The following is a 16,941-nucleotide window of genomic DNA, read 5'->3' as shown; positions in this document are numbered from 1 at the left end:
TTTACCATAGTTTCTGTAGGAATTCGCAACTTATTAGGTTCCCTTAAAAAATTTGAAAGCCCCGGATTGGTGCCCATACTAAATTATTTTACATCAATTATTATTTAACAACAATATTTATCATTAATAATATTATTTCACGATTTGATGAAGGTGTTACTCTTCTATTCCATTTTCAAATTATCAAATTAACTATATTCTACTAGAATGGCAGGGCGATTCAGAAATTAATTATACTGCGAGAGAAGAAGACAAATGTAGAGGTACAGAGAATCAGCATTCAGGACAAGGCAGGGGCCGAGACAGTCTTCTGGATTATTAGACGATAAACAATAATTCCATTGAACCATCAACTCAATGGGGATGCTGACTGCCATTTTATCACGCCAGATGGCGCATCGTCGCCATGGCCATTGAAAACTGTCATATTCATACGTTTAATAACCTTTCACAAAGTAATTTTTTAATTTTCTCAAAATATGCCTCTTTGTGCTGTGCCAGGATGTACTAACTCCGGTGTCCATTTATTTCCGAAAGATCCAAAGTTAAAAAAACAGTGGGAGAAGGTTATACGTCGCAAAAATTTTGTGGCGACTTTGCATAGCAGGTTATGTCGGAATCATTTCCAAGAGTCTGATTATGTAGGAGAGTCAGCTTACACAGGTGAGTTAAAAAGTATCTAATTCCAGTCATTAGTGTAACAGAATCGCAGTTATCATTTGTACCAGTGTGTTCATGGAACTATAAATATTTTACTGTGTTTGAAAGCTGATTTCCAACACACATAATTTGGTTTGAATATTTCCCTAGTTTCTTTTAAAGAATAAACAAACCATGCATCACTAATGTATCACTATGTATCCTGTCACCCTTTATCCACCTATAGTTTTAGGCCTGGTCTAAAAAGCTCTTATTTTTATCAATGTTACTAGTTATGTTACAATACTAGTTTAGACAAATAATATTGCTGACTTGTTCAATTTATTTTTATTTTTCAGGATATCCTCAAATATGCAGGTATTTAAAAAAGGGGACCATACCAAGCATATTTCCTTGGTCCACCCATGTGTCAACAACTCCTACATCAAGAGCCCGTCGATATTTGGCAAGAAGCAGACGCCAAATTGACTTCGGTCAACCAACTGTGGATGAAAGTATTCCAGAACCCTCTACGAGTACTGAAATAGAAATATCTACAATAATAGAGTCCTCAACAGAAGACATTACTCCAAAAGCAATATCTGTTAGCACTCAGTGTGGTAGTACTTTAGGAATATTATCACTAGAAGCTATGAGAGGCAATAATAAAACTATTCATTTTTATACCGGTCTTGAAAACTATGACAAATTCATGCTGCTCTTAGACACATTAACTCCTATGTGCTATAATTTAAACTATTTGAGAAGTACAGTTATGAATGTTTGTGTTCGTGACCAAATGTTAATAACAATGATGAAACTTAGAAGGTATTTACCAGATTTTGAGTTGGCATTTTTGTTTGGTATTTCAGAAACTAATGTTGCAAACATTTTTATAACATGGATCAATTTTATGTATGAAATATGGAATTTAATTGATATTTGGCCCACTAAAGAATTAGTTGAATACTTTATGCCGGAGGCATTTAAAAGAGGTTTTCCGAGTACAAGAATTATTGTGGACACAACGGAAATACCCATTACAAAGCCTGGTAATCCTATAGCACAGCAAGTGACATTCAGCAATTATAAACACAAAAATACTGTGAAGGCTATGATTGGGGCAACACCTGGTGGTCTAATATCATATATCTCAGAATGTTATGGTGGTTCTGTCAGTGATAGACAGATCATAGAAAGATCTGAGCTGGTTAATCGTTGTGACAGTGGCGACTCTATTATGGCTGATAGAGGTTTCAATGTGCAGGATATATTTGCTACAAAAGACGTTACTATTAATATTCCAACATATTTGAAAGGAAAGACACAAATACCTGGTATTAGAATAGTCCAGGATCGAAAACTAGCAAGCAAACGAGTGCACATAGAACGTATTATTGGGCTAGCCAAAACTTACAAGATTTTAAAAAGTGAATTAAGCCCATACCACGTAGCCTTATCATCAAGAATTTTATTCATTTGTGCTTTTGTATGTAATTTTAGAGAAAATATTATGAAATAAAAGCTGTTTAATCTTATATAAATTTTTTATTAGACATTATTATTCTTTATATAGGAGTTTTTTAATCACAGCAGCTTTAAAGAAGTTGTGATAAAAATAATCAAGTTTTTCTAACATGTACTTAATGAATTCTTCATCATAATCAATGAATATGACTTCTAAACTTTTGAAGGTATAAACCAATAAGTTGCAAAATTTCCTTTTTGTGACATACAATTGCCCTTGTATTTGATAGTAATATATGTTGTTCTTTTTCAAAGAGAGTTTCCCATTTTCATATTGTAGATATGGCACATTTAGTGGACAAACTTCTTTGTTCCGCGAACTATATGGACATTTTACTTCTATTATTGTTTCTGATCCCAGTAAGCCATCAGGGGATGCTCCTAGGTAAGGACGTTCCTTACTCAAAAATAACCCACATTCTGTAATTTCAAGATTAAAAGTGTCCATATATTTTTTCATTGCAATTTTTTCATTTATATTACCATGTGCCATTGCTTTGGTTTTTATTGTAGTTTTATGTAAGATTTGACTGGAATATTTCAATAAACTTTCAGTTTTTAAATGGCACACAGTATGAAAAATGCTGGCTGTTATATGGGTTTTTCTGTAACTATGCCATTTTGGGTTATTGCTTTGTCCTCGAGTCTCCCTTTCTATTTCCAGAATCTTTTGTTCTGATACATTTTGCAATACCATAGATTCTAAAAAACAATCTATGGCACTTTTTTCCAAGTACTCATGGTCCAAACATATGCTTCGTTGGCTGGCTACAGGATATATCTGTTTTATAGGCATTGATGACTGTGGATAATTTAGAATCATGGACTGGAATCTGCATTGAAATGCCTTCTTGTCAAAATCAGGGTTTTGCTTCAAGTATGGCGAGAAGACAGTATTATTTATATCCCTTTTTGATGGGAATCTGGAAGCTCGTAATGGAGTAGCATAATATTTCCTTGATGGCTTATGGAATGTCTGTAGTTGTGACGTAGAAACTTCATGAAGTATTATTATTTTTTGCTGGACAATGTTTTCTGCTGCAAGAAGCACCACAGCAATGTGTTTACAGTGGGCTTCATTGCCTTCACCTGCTGCACATTCACAGTTTGCCTCTTCAGGCATTCCATCGTTATTTAATTTGATGTTAATCTCGTATTGAAGTTGTTTCATGGATGCCTTGCAATAACCTGGAAGTATAGGTATAATAAATTTTAATTATCAAATTAAGGCAAGTACACAAACAAAATCTAAAACCACACTGTCATACCACAATCAATAGTAGTTGCATATTATTTCAGTCATCGCCTTTTATTTTCTTATATCCTACTAATATTAAAAATGCAAAAGTATGTTGGTTTGTTGGTTTATTCATTTGTCCTTCAATCACGCCACAACAGAGCAATGGAATGTGATTTTTTGTATGGGTATAGTTAAGAACCTGAAGAGTGGCTACTTTTTATCCTGGAATATTGTGTGAGGAGTTTCAGTAGTACTTAATCAAAAAACTTATTCCACACAATTTCCAAGGCATCAGCTAGTTAAAATTAAATAGCTAGTCTAGTATAAGTGGAAATAAGCCTACCTCATCATCACCCCATTACCCATCTAGTTTAAATTGTAGTCTGTGGTTTCCATAGAGTAGGTTTGTAGCTTTCATTATTTAGTGCAAAGCTTTTCCAGGACCGTAAAATTAAAAAAAAAAAAGCAGAAAAGTGAAAAGCGGAGTAGTGACTGCTCCAAGAATATTTTAATTTTTATTTGTATAAATAATTCAAGTACATTTAAGTTTTCGCAATTATTTTTCATATAATATAATCCTGTGGTTCGTTGTAATTTACAATCGAAGCTACAAAAGTTAATTCAAAGAGACATAATTGTTTGTTTATTATATTTACAATAAAAGTAAGTATTTATTGTTAAAATTTGCATAGTCTAATAGTGCCTAGCTAAAATAATATCAAACATAACTTATAATCTTAGTAGTAGAGACTAGTAGCGGATTTCTATACGCCCTTTATAGCTGTATACAGTACATACTCATTCTATTCTAGATTATCCTGACATAAATTAAGTATTAACACAAAGTCCCTATCTAGCAAGCAATTAAATATATAACTTGCATTAATAGTGACGGAAAGCATCGTGATGATACCTGCATCTGAGAGTTATGTTCTAAAAGGTGGGTGAAGTCATGTATGGCCAAACCCTTACTTGTTCTGAGAGGAGACTGGTGCTCAGTAGTAGACCGGCGATGGGTTAATCATGTTGTATCTATGTTTCAGGTTAAACTTAATACAAAATTATGGAGAACCGACATGCTCCGCCCGGAGTCAACTCACGATCAGAAACTGCTGCACAGTCTGCTGCTGATTTGGAGGTTTTTTTTTATTTTATTCAGATATTATTATTATTCTTTACAATAATAGACTAAGCAAGCAGCTTTCGCTGGTTTTTTATATTTTTTTAGTTATTTAATTAAAGACATAATGAAAGTGAACATTTTACACCAAACCTTGTAGACCAAAGCACTAGATAAAAACTGAGACCGGTGTTTGCAATTTGCAGCCCAAATAGACCGTAGTCTGTGCTAGTGCTGACAAAATAATTGGCCTAAAAATTTATTTTAAGACTAAAAAACAAATGTTATGTAAAGTTTACATTTCATACAAACCTATACTTACATTTATTTTATTTAGCACTAGCCGATGCCCGCGACTTCGCCCGCGTGGATTTAGGGTTTTCGAAATACCGTGGGAACTCTTTGATTTTCCGGGATAAAAAGTAGCCTATGTGCTAATCCTGGATATTATCTATCTCCATTCCAAACTTCAGTCAAATCCGTCCAGTAGTTTTTGCGTGAAGGAGTATCAAACACACACATACACACAAACTTTCGCCTTTATAATATTAGTGTGATTAGTGTGATAATTTTTTTTAATTAAAAGGAATTTAATTTAAAATAATTTTGTAGTCTTAAGTTGATATTTGTTATTTAATAAGTTATATTGTATAAAACTAGAAATAAATTTTGATGCATTAATATTATCAGAAGTGCTTTAAATTTTCCAAATATTTGTTCAATCTATTCTTGAACTGGTTAACATGTCACGCGAGACAAACAATGAGATTATGTCTGCTGATGTAGAAATAGTGAGGTCTAAACAAGTGTAAATTAAAAATTTATAACACCCCCCACAAGTGAAGGTTACAGTAACTAGAAAAGTGATAACTTTCAAACAGCTGAACTAATTTTCTTGGATTATAACTAAGAACGCTCTCGATCAAGGCATCTTTCAAACAAAAAAAACTAAATTGAAATCGGTTCATCAGTTTAGGAGCTACGATGCCACAAACACACGTCAAACTTATAACATCCGTCTTTTTGGGGTCGAAGGTTAATAAACTAATAATTTACAGGTCCTTCGTGAAATAGAGCACATATACTTCTCTCCGCCCACTGAGTTTGATGCAGCTAAGTACGCGCTGGAACACGCACCGTCTCCACCCGACTGTGAGGCTATAGAACGGATGTTTACTAAGTTGAAGAGGCAACAGCAGGTGAGATTTTTTTTTTCTCTCTCATCTGGCTTTACAAAGATTAGCCAATGTCAAGTTTGTAGTTATTTGTAACAAGTTAGTTAAACTGTACAAGTATGGACCCCGTCTGTGCCGGCGCTCGCCGACACACGCATGGCACCCCCTTAGAGCGCTTTCCAGTCAGTTTTAACAAAAGAAAAACACTCCAAAAAGGCAGAGCACGCCCGCCAGCCAACACCAACACAGACGAAGTCCGCAGGTGAGATTGTATAATAGACCTATTGACTTTTTTTTTTAATTTATAAATTTAAAGACATACAAAAAACCTTATACAATATATCTCGCCAAACAGCGTCGCTATTTGTTGGCGAGTTAGCGCTACGTCTGTGTTGGTGTTAGCTGGCGGGCGTGCTCTGTCTTTTTGGAGTGTTTTTTTTTTGTTAAAACTGACTGGAAAGCGCTCTAAGGGGGTGCCGTGCGTGTGTCGGCGAGCGCCGGCACAGACGGGGTCCACACTTGTATAGTTTAACTAACTTGTTACAAATAACTACAAACTTGACATTGGCTAATCTTTGTAACGCCAGACGAGAGAGAAAAAAAATTAAATATATACTTATTACTATTATACAATTTATTAAAATGTACTATAGTCAGTCAGCCAAGGAGTCCCTAATAAATACTTCTTTTAGTTTCTTCTTAAGGACTCCTATGATAGCCTTGTATACTCGATGTCAGAGTTTGATTTTTTTAAGAGTTGACCCTTATGCCTCTTTCGTACGAAAGCCTTTTTAACGTCCATTAAAAAAGCGTTCAAATAAAACAAATGCTTTTTTAACGCGCACTTTGTATTTTCAGCGAAACGCCGGGTTTAACGCAATGCTTTTTTAACGCTCGTGCGTGAGGCCTCATAGAATCACTTTGTTGTCTGTCTGTCTGCCCATCTATTGTATCTGTCAAGAAAACCTATAGGGTGATTCCCGTTGACCTAGAATCATGAAATTAGGCCGGTAGGTAGGTAGGAAAAAATTTAAAAACCGTGAATTAGTGGTTACATTATTTAAAAAAAATTAAAATGTGTTTCAATTTTCAAAGTAAGATGGAAAGAAGTACCAAGTGGGGTATCATATGAAAGGAATTAACCTGTACATTCTAAAATAGGTTTTTATTTATTTTTATGCAAGATAGTTTTTGATATATCGTGCAAAATGTCGGAAAAAATAGCCGAGTACGGAACCCTCGGTGCGCGAGTCTGACTCGCACTTGGCTGGTTTTTTTACTTTTGAGAACATTATGCAGAACTCTCAGGTGTGCAGGTTAAAGCGAGTGATATTTAACTACTCAAAACGCACATAAGTAGGTACGGAACCCTCGGTGCGCAAGTCTGACTCGCACTTGGCCGGTTTTTGTAAATTGATATAAGACGATGATGTATTTCAGTTTCCTATTTCTTACGTTCACAGGTGGTATCAGGCAAAGCACTCCATCTCATCTCCCAACAAAGGGACAACTGCGACAGAGAATTCGCCGAAATCCAGAACATCCGAGAACAACTCACACAAACACTAGAAACGTGTAGAAAAGCGAGGGAACGCTTAAAAACAGCTTCCAACCACCTCACTATATCCACCTTTGTCATACTCGCTAACGTTAGAAAGAGACAAATAATCAAATCTGTGTTAAAATCCTTAGAATTGTTGCAAAGTTTACGCAGCGTTGAAAAGGACGTATCTGATTTGTTGAACAAAAAGGAGTATTTCGAAGCTATAGATTTAATTTTGAAAAGCAAAAAAGCAGCTAATAACCACAAGGAATACACATGTATAGCAGACTTAAGTACAAGGCTGCAAGACACTTTGGATATGACGGAAGAAAAACTGGACTCAGTCCTTTCTGGTCTTTGTCATAATTTCGATGAAGACGTGTTCAAGAAACTGAAAAAGGCTTACGACTTACTCGGAAAGACCCAAGCTGCTATGGAACAGTTGCATATGCATTATTCTTCAGCAGTTAATGAGTCAGCAATGGAAGCCGTCAAACCGTTTCTAAACGAATACACAATAGAAATGAAATTTCAGGAAATGTGTCAATCCGTCCCGACCAATAAGGCAACAGTTTGCCTTCTGAACCTATGCGAAAATCTATTTCACGTCATGCGAAGTTATTATCTCCTTGTAACTTGGCATTTAAAGAATGAGGAAATCCAACCGAGTTCAAACGTTTTCGACATCGAAAAGAATGTTAGTCGAGAGTACATCAAACAGAAGTTAAAAGCCGGTTTGATAAGGATATGGCATGATGTGCAAGCGAAAGTATCGATTTTCCTTAAAAGCTCGGGTCTTGAGGAGTTCCCTTTCGAGAAGTTCATCCAAATGCTGGGTATCCTGAGGAAGTTAACACAAGTTGCCGAAATATTTTGCGGCGACAAATCTGATTTGTTGCAAGACTTTATCAAAACCCAATCCGTGTCGTACATAAAGAATTATCACAGAGGCAGAATGGAGGAACTTAAACTTTTCCTCGAGAACGAAGGTTGGGAACAATGCCCCGTTAAAGCAAACTTCAATATCTTAAACCTGCAAGAGTTTAAACAGTTTAAGAAGTACTTAAACCCGAAATCCGATTCGATAACTAAAGGAACTTTGTCTGATGCAACGTCCTCCGTCCCATCTCAAGACGACAGCGTCTATATAGCAAAGTACTTTGCCCAAAAAACTTCAAGGACGCCTTTTGAGATTTTTCGAAACGAAAACGTTACCAACGACGACATATTTGGTCTCGAACCTGAATCGGAAGAAAGTGACGAATCGGATGACGAACCGGACGAGTTGAGACGAGATTTCGTCGAGGATATGGACGCACAAGATTATAAAACACTACAGAGCCCGTCGAAAATAAAAGGAAGCGTAATAGTTACTAACACGACACTATCAGTTCTTCGGAATTGTGGACAATATCTCCAAATATGTAGATACTTACCCCAAATTTCGTTAGAAGTCATAATGCTTATGAATCAATTATTCGACTATTACTTTTACGCGGTACACTCATTCTTCACCTCCGATTTAGAAGTCGCCTCATCCACTTTATATGGTACAAAGTTAAATTTAGTTTTGAAACGGATCTCTAATAGCATAAACGGGGCGGATGAAACTAAGTTTGAATGTCCGAGTAATCCACAACATTTGGACATGGCTTCTGAGGAGAATTTACATGGGTTGAGCGAGAGAATCGTTGGGGTGGAAAGCGTTATATTTTTGGCTAAACAATTTGAATTACTCCAGCCTTATTTGGAGTCAATAGTTTTACCTCACCAACGGATGATTTTAGAGCATTTTCGAGACAACACTTTAGCAGTTGTAGAAGATTTAAGAAAGCCAGTATATATGTGCTCTGCATCTAAAGCTGTAGACGCAAGATCTGCCTTAATAGCTATGTCCCAAGTCAGATGGGACGTTAAAAACGTCGCAGTGGAACACAGTCCTTATGTCGATATGATAATCCGGAAAATTCAAGTGTTCGCGTTGCGTTTAGAAAACATTTCCTCGAGAGTGACTTTAAATTTGAGGGTAGTTAACTCAATATGGAGCATGGTTTCGAAATTCGTTGTGCATTTGTTGGTTGAAGGATTTTCCAATGCCACGAAATGTTCTAACGGAGGTAGAGGGCTTATGCAACTAGATTACAGGCAGTTATTTGTGAAGTTAGAGAAAATTTCCGGTTTAAAACCTGTTCCTTACCAAGATTATGTAGATAAGTATGTTAAAGCATATTATTTGCCGCGAAATGAGTTGGAAATCTTCGTCAGGGATAGTACAGAGTACTCGAATAAGCATTTGTTAGCTTTAGTGAGTTGTGCGTGTGAGAATAAAAGGGATAGGCAGGCTCTGACAGCTATCATTGAAAGTAGAGATGTGGGTAGTTGAAATATATTTTTAGCGTTAAAAAGATTTGAAAAATATAAGTGTATCTAAAAAATTAAATCACTACTAGACTGTTCACTATAACTTGTTCTCTACCGTTATGTTGGCACCACTGCAATTCACACAATAATAATTATAAACGTGGAGTTCTAAAGAGGACTTCGTCTGTGTTGTTGTTAGCTGGCGGGCGTGCTCTGCCTTTTTGGGAGTGTTTTTTGTTAAAACTGATTGGAAAGCGCTCTAAGGGGGTGCCGTGCGTGTGTGGGCGAGCGCCGGCACAGACGGGGTCCATACTTGTATAGTTTTACTAACTTATTACAAATAACTACAAACTTGACATTGGCTAATCTTTGTAAAGCCAGACGAGAGAGAAAAAAAAGCAATGTACAATGTTGCCAACATGACAGCAAGGGACAAGTTATAGTAAACGGTCTAAGGTTTCTTTTGAAGCCGCAAACAGAAATTCTATCTGGTTTTTTGTTGTTTTAAGACTGAACAAAGTCAAAGTTTTATAATATTATGTTATTTCAGAAATTTGTATTATTTTTATGTAGACATACAGGGAAAAAGGTAATCTCAAAATATGTAAAGACAGAATAAGTGATATTTATTTTTATTTTATAGTTATAACATAGATATACATATAATCATGCTTTAAATAAACAAACTATTAAAATAACTATACACAATCTTGTTTGTTTTATGAAAAATATTTTTCTAATAATATAATAGGTAGTACAGCCATTTTTGATAACTTTTTAAGCCGGCTCTACACTCGCACGCGAAGTCGCGGCGTTATTTCACGCCGTGAATGTATGCCGCGATCCGCGCGTGAACTGTGTCCCTCCACACTCGCAAGTCTTGTTCGTGACGTTGACGACGCGTTCACGTTCGCGCCGCAAACCCTTTGTCGCGGACCAAAAACTGACACTGATCGGGGAAAGGCGCGAAGCGCGAACGGGAAATCAAATCAAATCAAATTATTTTATTTGCTTAAATGTGGGTTAAATAGGTCTTACAAATTCATATTGGTATCACATTAGCCATGGAATGGCGTACAAATTTCGTGCATGAAAAATCAACGGTTAAAATCACTCAAAGTCCATAATATTATCTACTCTATTTTATGTCAAAAAATTCTTTAAGTTCATAAAATTGTGCATGTTAAGCCATTTAAATAGCTCAGTCCTAAATCTATTCAAAGGCAACAATTTGATGCTATTAGGGATCTTGTTGAATATTTCAATACTCAACATGACACAATTTTTTACAAAAACAAGGCGTGAACAGCATCTACACTCGTGATTCGCAGTTGTCGCGGGCTTTCGCGGCCGTTCGCGCCGCGAGTGTAGAGCCCACTTCACATTTCACGTAGGTATATACTTTCTAAGGTTGGCCAAAAAAAACCTATTGCATTTAGACATAATTTTACGTTCTGTCCGTCTGTCTGTCAGCGGGATGTATCTTCAATAAAAAAGACCTCTAACATTAAGTTCGGGCAAATCGCGGACAGTTTTGACGAAATCTTCGTATTTACAGCAAAAGCTGTGAGTCCCGTCCTTTATGCGCCATGTTAGCCACGAGAACTGCGGGTTTTGTTCACACACGTCGTTACAGAAGGCCAACTTCTGTATTCATTGTGTTATTGTAGTACTCGTATGACGAGTTGTGGATATGAAAGCGTTCGTCCGTCTGTCTGTAGCTGCCTGTATCTATTATAGGTAGAGTTTCAGTGTGAATTTCTATTGCCGCTATAACAACAAAAATAATAAGAAACCAAGATGGCGAATTTCAAAATGGCCGCCATGCAATTGGCTGTGTCTTTGCACAAGTACCATTAAAGACTCATGGACGTAAAAATCATACACAACCAGTTGACACATGAGCAAATATGGCGAGTGCGTTCTCAAAATGTATGCATACCTGTGTGTATATATGTGTTATAATTTTTTACGAATGTACGGAACTCTTCATGTGCCAGATCGACTCGCACTTGACCGGTTTTGTAGTTTTTGTAACCTCAATAAAAAAGACCTCTAACATTAAGTTCAGGCAAATCGCGGACAGTTTTGACGAAATCCTCGTATTTACAGCAAAAGCTGTGAGTCCCGTCCTTTGGCCGCCATGTCAGCCACGAGAACTGCGGGTTTTGTTCACACACGTCGTTACAGAAGGCCAACTTCTGTATCATAGTGTTATTGTAGTATGACGAGTTGATGGATATGAAAGCTACAGCTGTGTACTTCGTTGGGTCATATACCACCTGGAAATAGAAAAAGTAACTTACAAATGCATTGGAAATAGGTTTTCGACGGTTGGTCTAGGGCCTAGGCTATCTGTATATGAATCGAGCATTGCCTATTCTAAAGAATAACTTACAAATGCATTGGAAATAGGTTTTCGACGGTTGGTCTAGGGCCTAGGCTATCTGTATATGAATCGAGCATTGCCTATTCTAAAGAATAACTTACAAATGCATTGGAAATAGGTTTTCGACGGTTGGTCTAGGGCCTAGGCTATCTGTATATGAATCGAGCATTGCCTATTCTAAAGAATAACTTACAAATGCATTGGAAATAGGTTTTCGACGGTTGGTCTAGGGCCTAGGCTATCTGTATATGAATCGAGCATTGCCTATTCTAAAGAATAACTTACAAATGCATTGGAAATAGGTTTTCGACGGTTGGTCTAGGGCCTAGGCTATCTGTATGTGAATCGAGCATTGCCTATTCTAAAGAAGATGAAAAGTCTAGTTATGTCCGGTATTCATCATATTACTTATACTTACTTATTATATGTACCTATTTACAAAATATCTCTATTAAAGTCCTTTTCGGGCCCATCTTAGCCAAAAATTGGTACTATTCGGAGATACCATAGGAATTTTATCCCGAAAACTCAGAGTTCTCACGGGGTTTTTGAAACTCAATGTGAACAAAGTTCCGGGCATCTATAATAATATACTAATAAATAAAATTGAAGTGTCGTGTCTGTTTGAACAGGCTAATCTTCCGAACGGCTAAACCTATTTTGACGGGACTTTCATAGACATGTAAAGGATCAACCAAGGAGTACCTAACATAGACTACTTTTTTAACTGGCATTGAAAAATGGAGTTGTTTTTCTACATAAGTACACTGATATCTCCGAGATTTCTGAACCGATTTTGTTCCTTTTGAACTTTGCGACATTGTTCCATAAAAATTTTGGATTCCAACTCCTCAATCCGGATGCTGCAGGGGATCTGACCAATCCACGCGAGCGAAGCTGCGGGCATCATCTAGTAACTATAATATAAAAGTGCGAGCGCTCATTTTTATATATTTACACAAAAGGTTGATTTTAAGAACTAGCCTATTATGCATTAAAAAAAATCTTTGTCTGGGATTTCGGGCTTGGGATGTCTGGCTACGGCCCAGTGGCGTGCACAAGTTTAAAGCCAGGTTAAGCATATTAAGGTATGAACTTATTTTTTGGCAGGTCATAATGGCAAATAAGTGTTGATTTATTACAACTAGGGTAGGCAGTGCTTATATACTTCCATGAGCTGCACGCCACTGCTACGGCCATACTCTTCTCGGCTCACCTTATAGAAGTACATGGGGACAGGCACCACTCGATTGTTGTTCTGGTCCGTGGTCAGGTATATCTGTCGATGCACGTCCGAACTGTCCGGCAGTGTGCATATACCATTAGTGCCCGTGTACACTGTCACCGTCTGCCCATAGGCGTGAACACGACGACGTATCGCCTGCAGTGAAGGTGAGTGTAAATACACACACGAAGGGTTCCGTACATTCGTACAAGAAGTAACACTTTAATATTTTTAGGGTTCCGTACCTCAAAAGGAAAAACGGAACCCTTATAGGATCACTTTGTTGTCTGTCTGTCTGTCTGTCCGTCCATCCGTCCGTCCGTCTGTCTGTCTGTCTGTCTTTTGGATATTTTCCCCTTTACTTGTGCTATAAGACCTACCTACCTGCCAAATTTCATGATTCAAGGTCAACGGGAAAAGGTCAACCCTATTAGGTTTTGATTCCCTTGAGGGGTCTTATCAAACAGAACGATGTGGTCCTTATCTTCTCTGTTGATACGGAACTCTAAAAACCTGGCCAAATTGAGAACTTCCTTTTCGGAAGTCATTGAAAAACTCACATCTTCTAGCGCGGCCCAGTCACCCGCGTTGCCGCGCATCCATTGCGGCGCGGTGTTGATGTAGTGAAAAGTCGCCTTCTGCTGAGCGCGCAATGGAAAATCTGCTCGAGCTGCCAGGTGACCGCGGTTGATGCGCTAGCAATGAATGAGAAAATTAACTAATATAATATAAACTAATTCATAAAGAGGCAGTTTCTAAGTCCGTTTGTAGAGGGTAATCTCTGCAACTACTGAACCGATTTTAAAAATTCTTTCACCAATAGAAAGCTAACTACATTATTCCTGAGTGACATAGGCTATATATTTTTTTTAAATTAGAGACCCCTACAGAAATTGTAATAAGTTACATTTAAGTGTACATTTCACCGCGTTTAATAGCCTCATCGGGTGACAGAAGGGCTGGCTCATTTTTTTGCGCAACGGATCAGCCTGGCTGTCCAACGCGGAAATGCAGCCAGGATTCTTGGCACCATTCCACGCGGGCATGATTTGTATAGCAATTAGATAAGGCTAGCTTTAAGTTTTATTGTAATATTTTCTTTTTTTAATATATTGAAAAAAAAAAGTATTTCATATCAAAATTACAATCTGAGAAAAATGGTCTTGACAGACAGACAGACAGACCACGAAGAGAAGTTAATTTTTAGGGTTCCGCTAGTATAATTAATAAAACTCATACCTGTGACTTTGTAACGTATTTATCTTCCATTCCACTGCCGAGGATCTCCTTCAGTCTCAGTTTTTGGTTTTCTATTTTGTACGCTTTTGACATTTTCACTTTGCCGAATACATCCCCTTCTGTGGAACAACTTTTTAGGTTAGCTCGCTTCTATATTAGACTGCATCATCACTTACCGCCAGGTGAGATTGCAGTCAAGGGCTAACTTGTATCTTAATTTTTAAAAAACCGGCCAAGTGCGAGTCAGACTCGCGCACCGAGGATTCCGTACTCGGGTATTTTTTCCGACATTTTTTGTTTTTTTTTTCGGATTTATTCCTATACTTACTTATGCTAAGTATAAGACCTGCCTACCTGCCCATGATTCTAGGTCAACGGGAAGTACCCTATAGGTTTTCTTGGCAGACACAACGGACGGACGGACGGACGGACAGACGGACAGACAGACAACAAAGTGATCCTATAAGGGTTCCGTTTTTCCTTTTGAGGTACAGAACCCTAAAAAAGTGTTATGTCTTGCACGTTGGTACAGAACCCTTCTTATGCCAATCTGATTCGCACTTGGCCGGTTTTTTTGAACTAGAAACCTACCAGGACTTCGTCTGTGGTGGCCTTTTCTGGCACGCGTGGTGTGCCTTTTTGGAGTATCTTTTGTTAGAAGTGGCCGGTTTTTGTGTTCTGCTGATGTTTATGGGTGGTGGAACTGACTGGGAAGCGTACATACATATAGTTTCCCTAACTTGTAATTACTACAAACTTGACATTGGCTAATCAGTGTAAAGCCAGACGAAAGAGAAAAAAAAAATTGGTTGTCTGTAAAGTCGGTTTACTGACAATAGTTGAACGTGACAACAAAGGCGGATTGTGCTTCTTTGTCGCTCGTTCCGCGCTCTCGCTTGCACTTCAAGCCTTACATGGAACGCCTCAGAGCGAGGTAACGCCGCATGAGTCATGTTTTTTCGTGCGTGCAGCCGGCTCTATCGAATTATAAGACGTTGTCACGTCAAAAAAAAACCTACCGACAAAGGAAGGTCGTCGACCCGGTTGTGTAAACCTGCTCTCCGGTTTCAGCTGCTGTTTGACGTAGAGCGTACGCAGAAGTACTTCGTCGAAACACGCCTCGTACAGTTCATCGTATAATGAATTCTTCATCATAATCAATGAATATGACTTCTAAACTTTTGAAGGTATAAACCAATAAGTTGCAAAATTTCCTTTTTGTGACATACAATTGCCCTTGTATTTGATAGTAATATATGTTGTTCTTTTTCAAAGAGAGTTTCCCATTTTCATATTGTAGATATGGCACATTTAGTGGACAAACTTCTTTGTTCCGCGAACTATATGGACATTTTACTTCTATTATTGTTTCTGATCCCAGTAAGCCATCAGGGGATGCTCCTAGGTAAGGACGTTCCTTACTCAAAAATAACCCACATTCTGTAATTTCAAGATTAAAAGTGTCCATATATTTTTTCATTGCAATTTTTTCATTTATATTACCATGTGCCATTGCTTTGGTTTTTATTGTAGTTTTATGTAAGATTTGACTGGAATATTTCAATAAACTTTCAGTTTTTAAATGGCACACAGTATGAAAAATGCTGGCTGTTATATGGGTTTTTCTGTAACTATGCCATTTTGGGTTATTGCTTTGTCCTCGAGTCTCCCTTTCTATTTCCAGAATCTTTTGTTCTGATACATTTTGCAATACCATAGATTCTAAAAAACAATCTATGGCACTTTTTTCCAAGTACTCATGGTCCAAACATATGCTTCGTTGGCTGGCTACAGGATATATCTGTTTTATAGGCATTGATGACTGTGGATAATTTAGAATCATGGACTGGAATCTGCATTGAAATGCCTTCTTGTCAAAATCAGGGTTTTGCTTCAAGTATGGCGAGAAGACAGTATTATTTATATCCCTTTTTGATGGGAATCTGGAAGCTCGTAATGGAGTAGCATAATATTTCCTTGATGGCTTATGGAATGTCTGTAGTTGTGACGTAGAAACTTCATGAAGTATTATTATTTTTTGCTGGACAATGTTTTCTGCTGCAAGAAGCACCACAGCAATGTGTTTACAGTGGGCTTCATTGCCTTCACCTGCTGCACATTCACAGTTTGCCTCTTCAGGCATTCCATCGTTATTTAATTTGATGTTAATCTCGTATTGAAGTTGTTTCATGGATGCCTTGCAATAACCTGGAAGTATAGGTATAATAAATTTTAATTATCAAATTAAGGCAAGTACACAAACAAAATCTAAAACCACACTGTCATACCACAATCAATAGTAGTTGCATATTATTTCAGTCATCGCCTTTTATTTTCTTATATCCTACTAATATTAAAAATGCAAAAGTATGTTGGTTTGTTGGTTTATTCATTTGTCCTTCAATCACGCCACAACAGAGCAATGGAATGTGATTTTTTGTATGGGTATAGTTAAGAACCTGAAGAGTGGCTACTTTTTATCC

The 16,941-nt window shown here is 37.4% G+C and overlaps 3 protein-coding genes across 3 annotated transcripts; 2 read left to right on the top strand and 1 right to left on the bottom strand.

The window, feature by feature from the left end:
* Positions 1–368: 368 nt before the first annotated feature.
* Positions 369–3,341, top strand: LOC123878352. The gene is made up of 2 exons (XM_045925543.1): positions 369–663; positions 999–3,341. Exons 1-2 carry the CDS (start codon positions 480–482, stop codon positions 2,159–2,161), a joined length of 1,347 nt encoding a protein of 448 aa, XP_045781499.1. The 5' UTR covers positions 369–479; the 3' UTR covers positions 2,162–3,341.
* Positions 3,342–3,857: 516 nt separating this feature from the next.
* LOC123878313 (syndetin-like) lies at positions 3,858–9,780 on the top strand. The gene is made up of 4 exons (XM_045925471.1): positions 3,858–4,069; positions 4,450–4,544; positions 5,585–5,725; positions 7,165–9,780. The coding sequence occupies exons 2-4, from the start codon at positions 4,470–4,472 to the stop codon at positions 9,625–9,627; spliced, it is 2,679 nt and encodes an 892-aa protein (XP_045781427.1). The 5' UTR covers positions 3,858–4,069; positions 4,450–4,469; the 3' UTR covers positions 9,628–9,780.
* An 806-nt stretch (positions 9,781–10,586) lies between these two features.
* LOC123878465 lies at positions 10,587–15,610 on the bottom strand. Its single transcript, XM_045925636.1, has 5 exons — positions 15,478–15,610; positions 14,459–14,577; positions 13,780–13,914; positions 13,211–13,375; positions 10,587–11,887 (listed from the first exon to the last, which is right to left on the bottom strand). The coding sequence occupies exons 1-5, from the start codon at positions 15,608–15,610 to the stop codon at positions 11,645–11,647; spliced, it is 795 nt and encodes a 264-aa protein (XP_045781592.1). The 3' UTR covers positions 10,587–11,644.
* Positions 15,611–16,941: the final 1,331 nt, after the last annotated feature.

This window comes from Maniola jurtina, chromosome 26 (assembly GCF_905333055.1).
Source record: "Maniola jurtina chromosome 26, ilManJurt1.1, whole genome shotgun sequence".
NCBI classification, from domain to species: domain Eukaryota; kingdom Metazoa; phylum Arthropoda; class Insecta; order Lepidoptera; family Nymphalidae; genus Maniola; species Maniola jurtina.
This window is presented reverse-complemented; position numbering and strand designations above follow the sequence as displayed.

Excerpts from the sequence above, each read along its gene's own strand:
- LOC123878352 (XM_045925543.1), top strand. The coding sequence starts at position 480 with ATGCCTCTTTGTGCTGTGCCAGGATGTACTAACTCCGGTGTCCATTTA. Across the intron at positions 664-998 it reads AGGAGAGTCAGCTTACACAG|GATATCCTCAAATATGCAGG; the intron begins GTGAGTTAAAAA and ends TTTATTTTTCAG.
- LOC123878313 (XM_045925471.1), top strand. The coding sequence starts at position 4,470 with ATGGAGAACCGACATGCTCCGCCCGGAGTCAACTCACGATCAGAAACT. Across the intron at positions 4,545-5,584 it reads AGTCTGCTGCTGATTTGGAG|GTCCTTCGTGAAATAGAGCA; the intron begins GTTTTTTTTTAT and ends AATAATTTACAG. Across the intron at positions 5,726-7,164 it reads AGTTGAAGAGGCAACAGCAG|GTGGTATCAGGCAAAGCACT; the intron begins GTGAGATTTTTT and ends TTACGTTCACAG.
- LOC123878465 (XM_045925636.1), bottom strand. The coding sequence starts at position 15,610 with ATGAAGAATTCATTATACGATGAACTGTACGAGGCGTGTTTCGACGAA. Across the intron at positions 14,578-15,477 it reads TCGACGACCTTCCTTTGTCG|AAGGGGATGTATTCGGCAAA; the intron begins GTAGGTTTTTTT and ends GTTGTTCCACAG. Across the intron at positions 13,376-13,779 it reads ACTGGGCCGCGCTAGAAGAT|GCGATACGTCGTCGTGTTCA; the intron begins GTGAGTTTTTCA and ends CCTTCACTGCAG.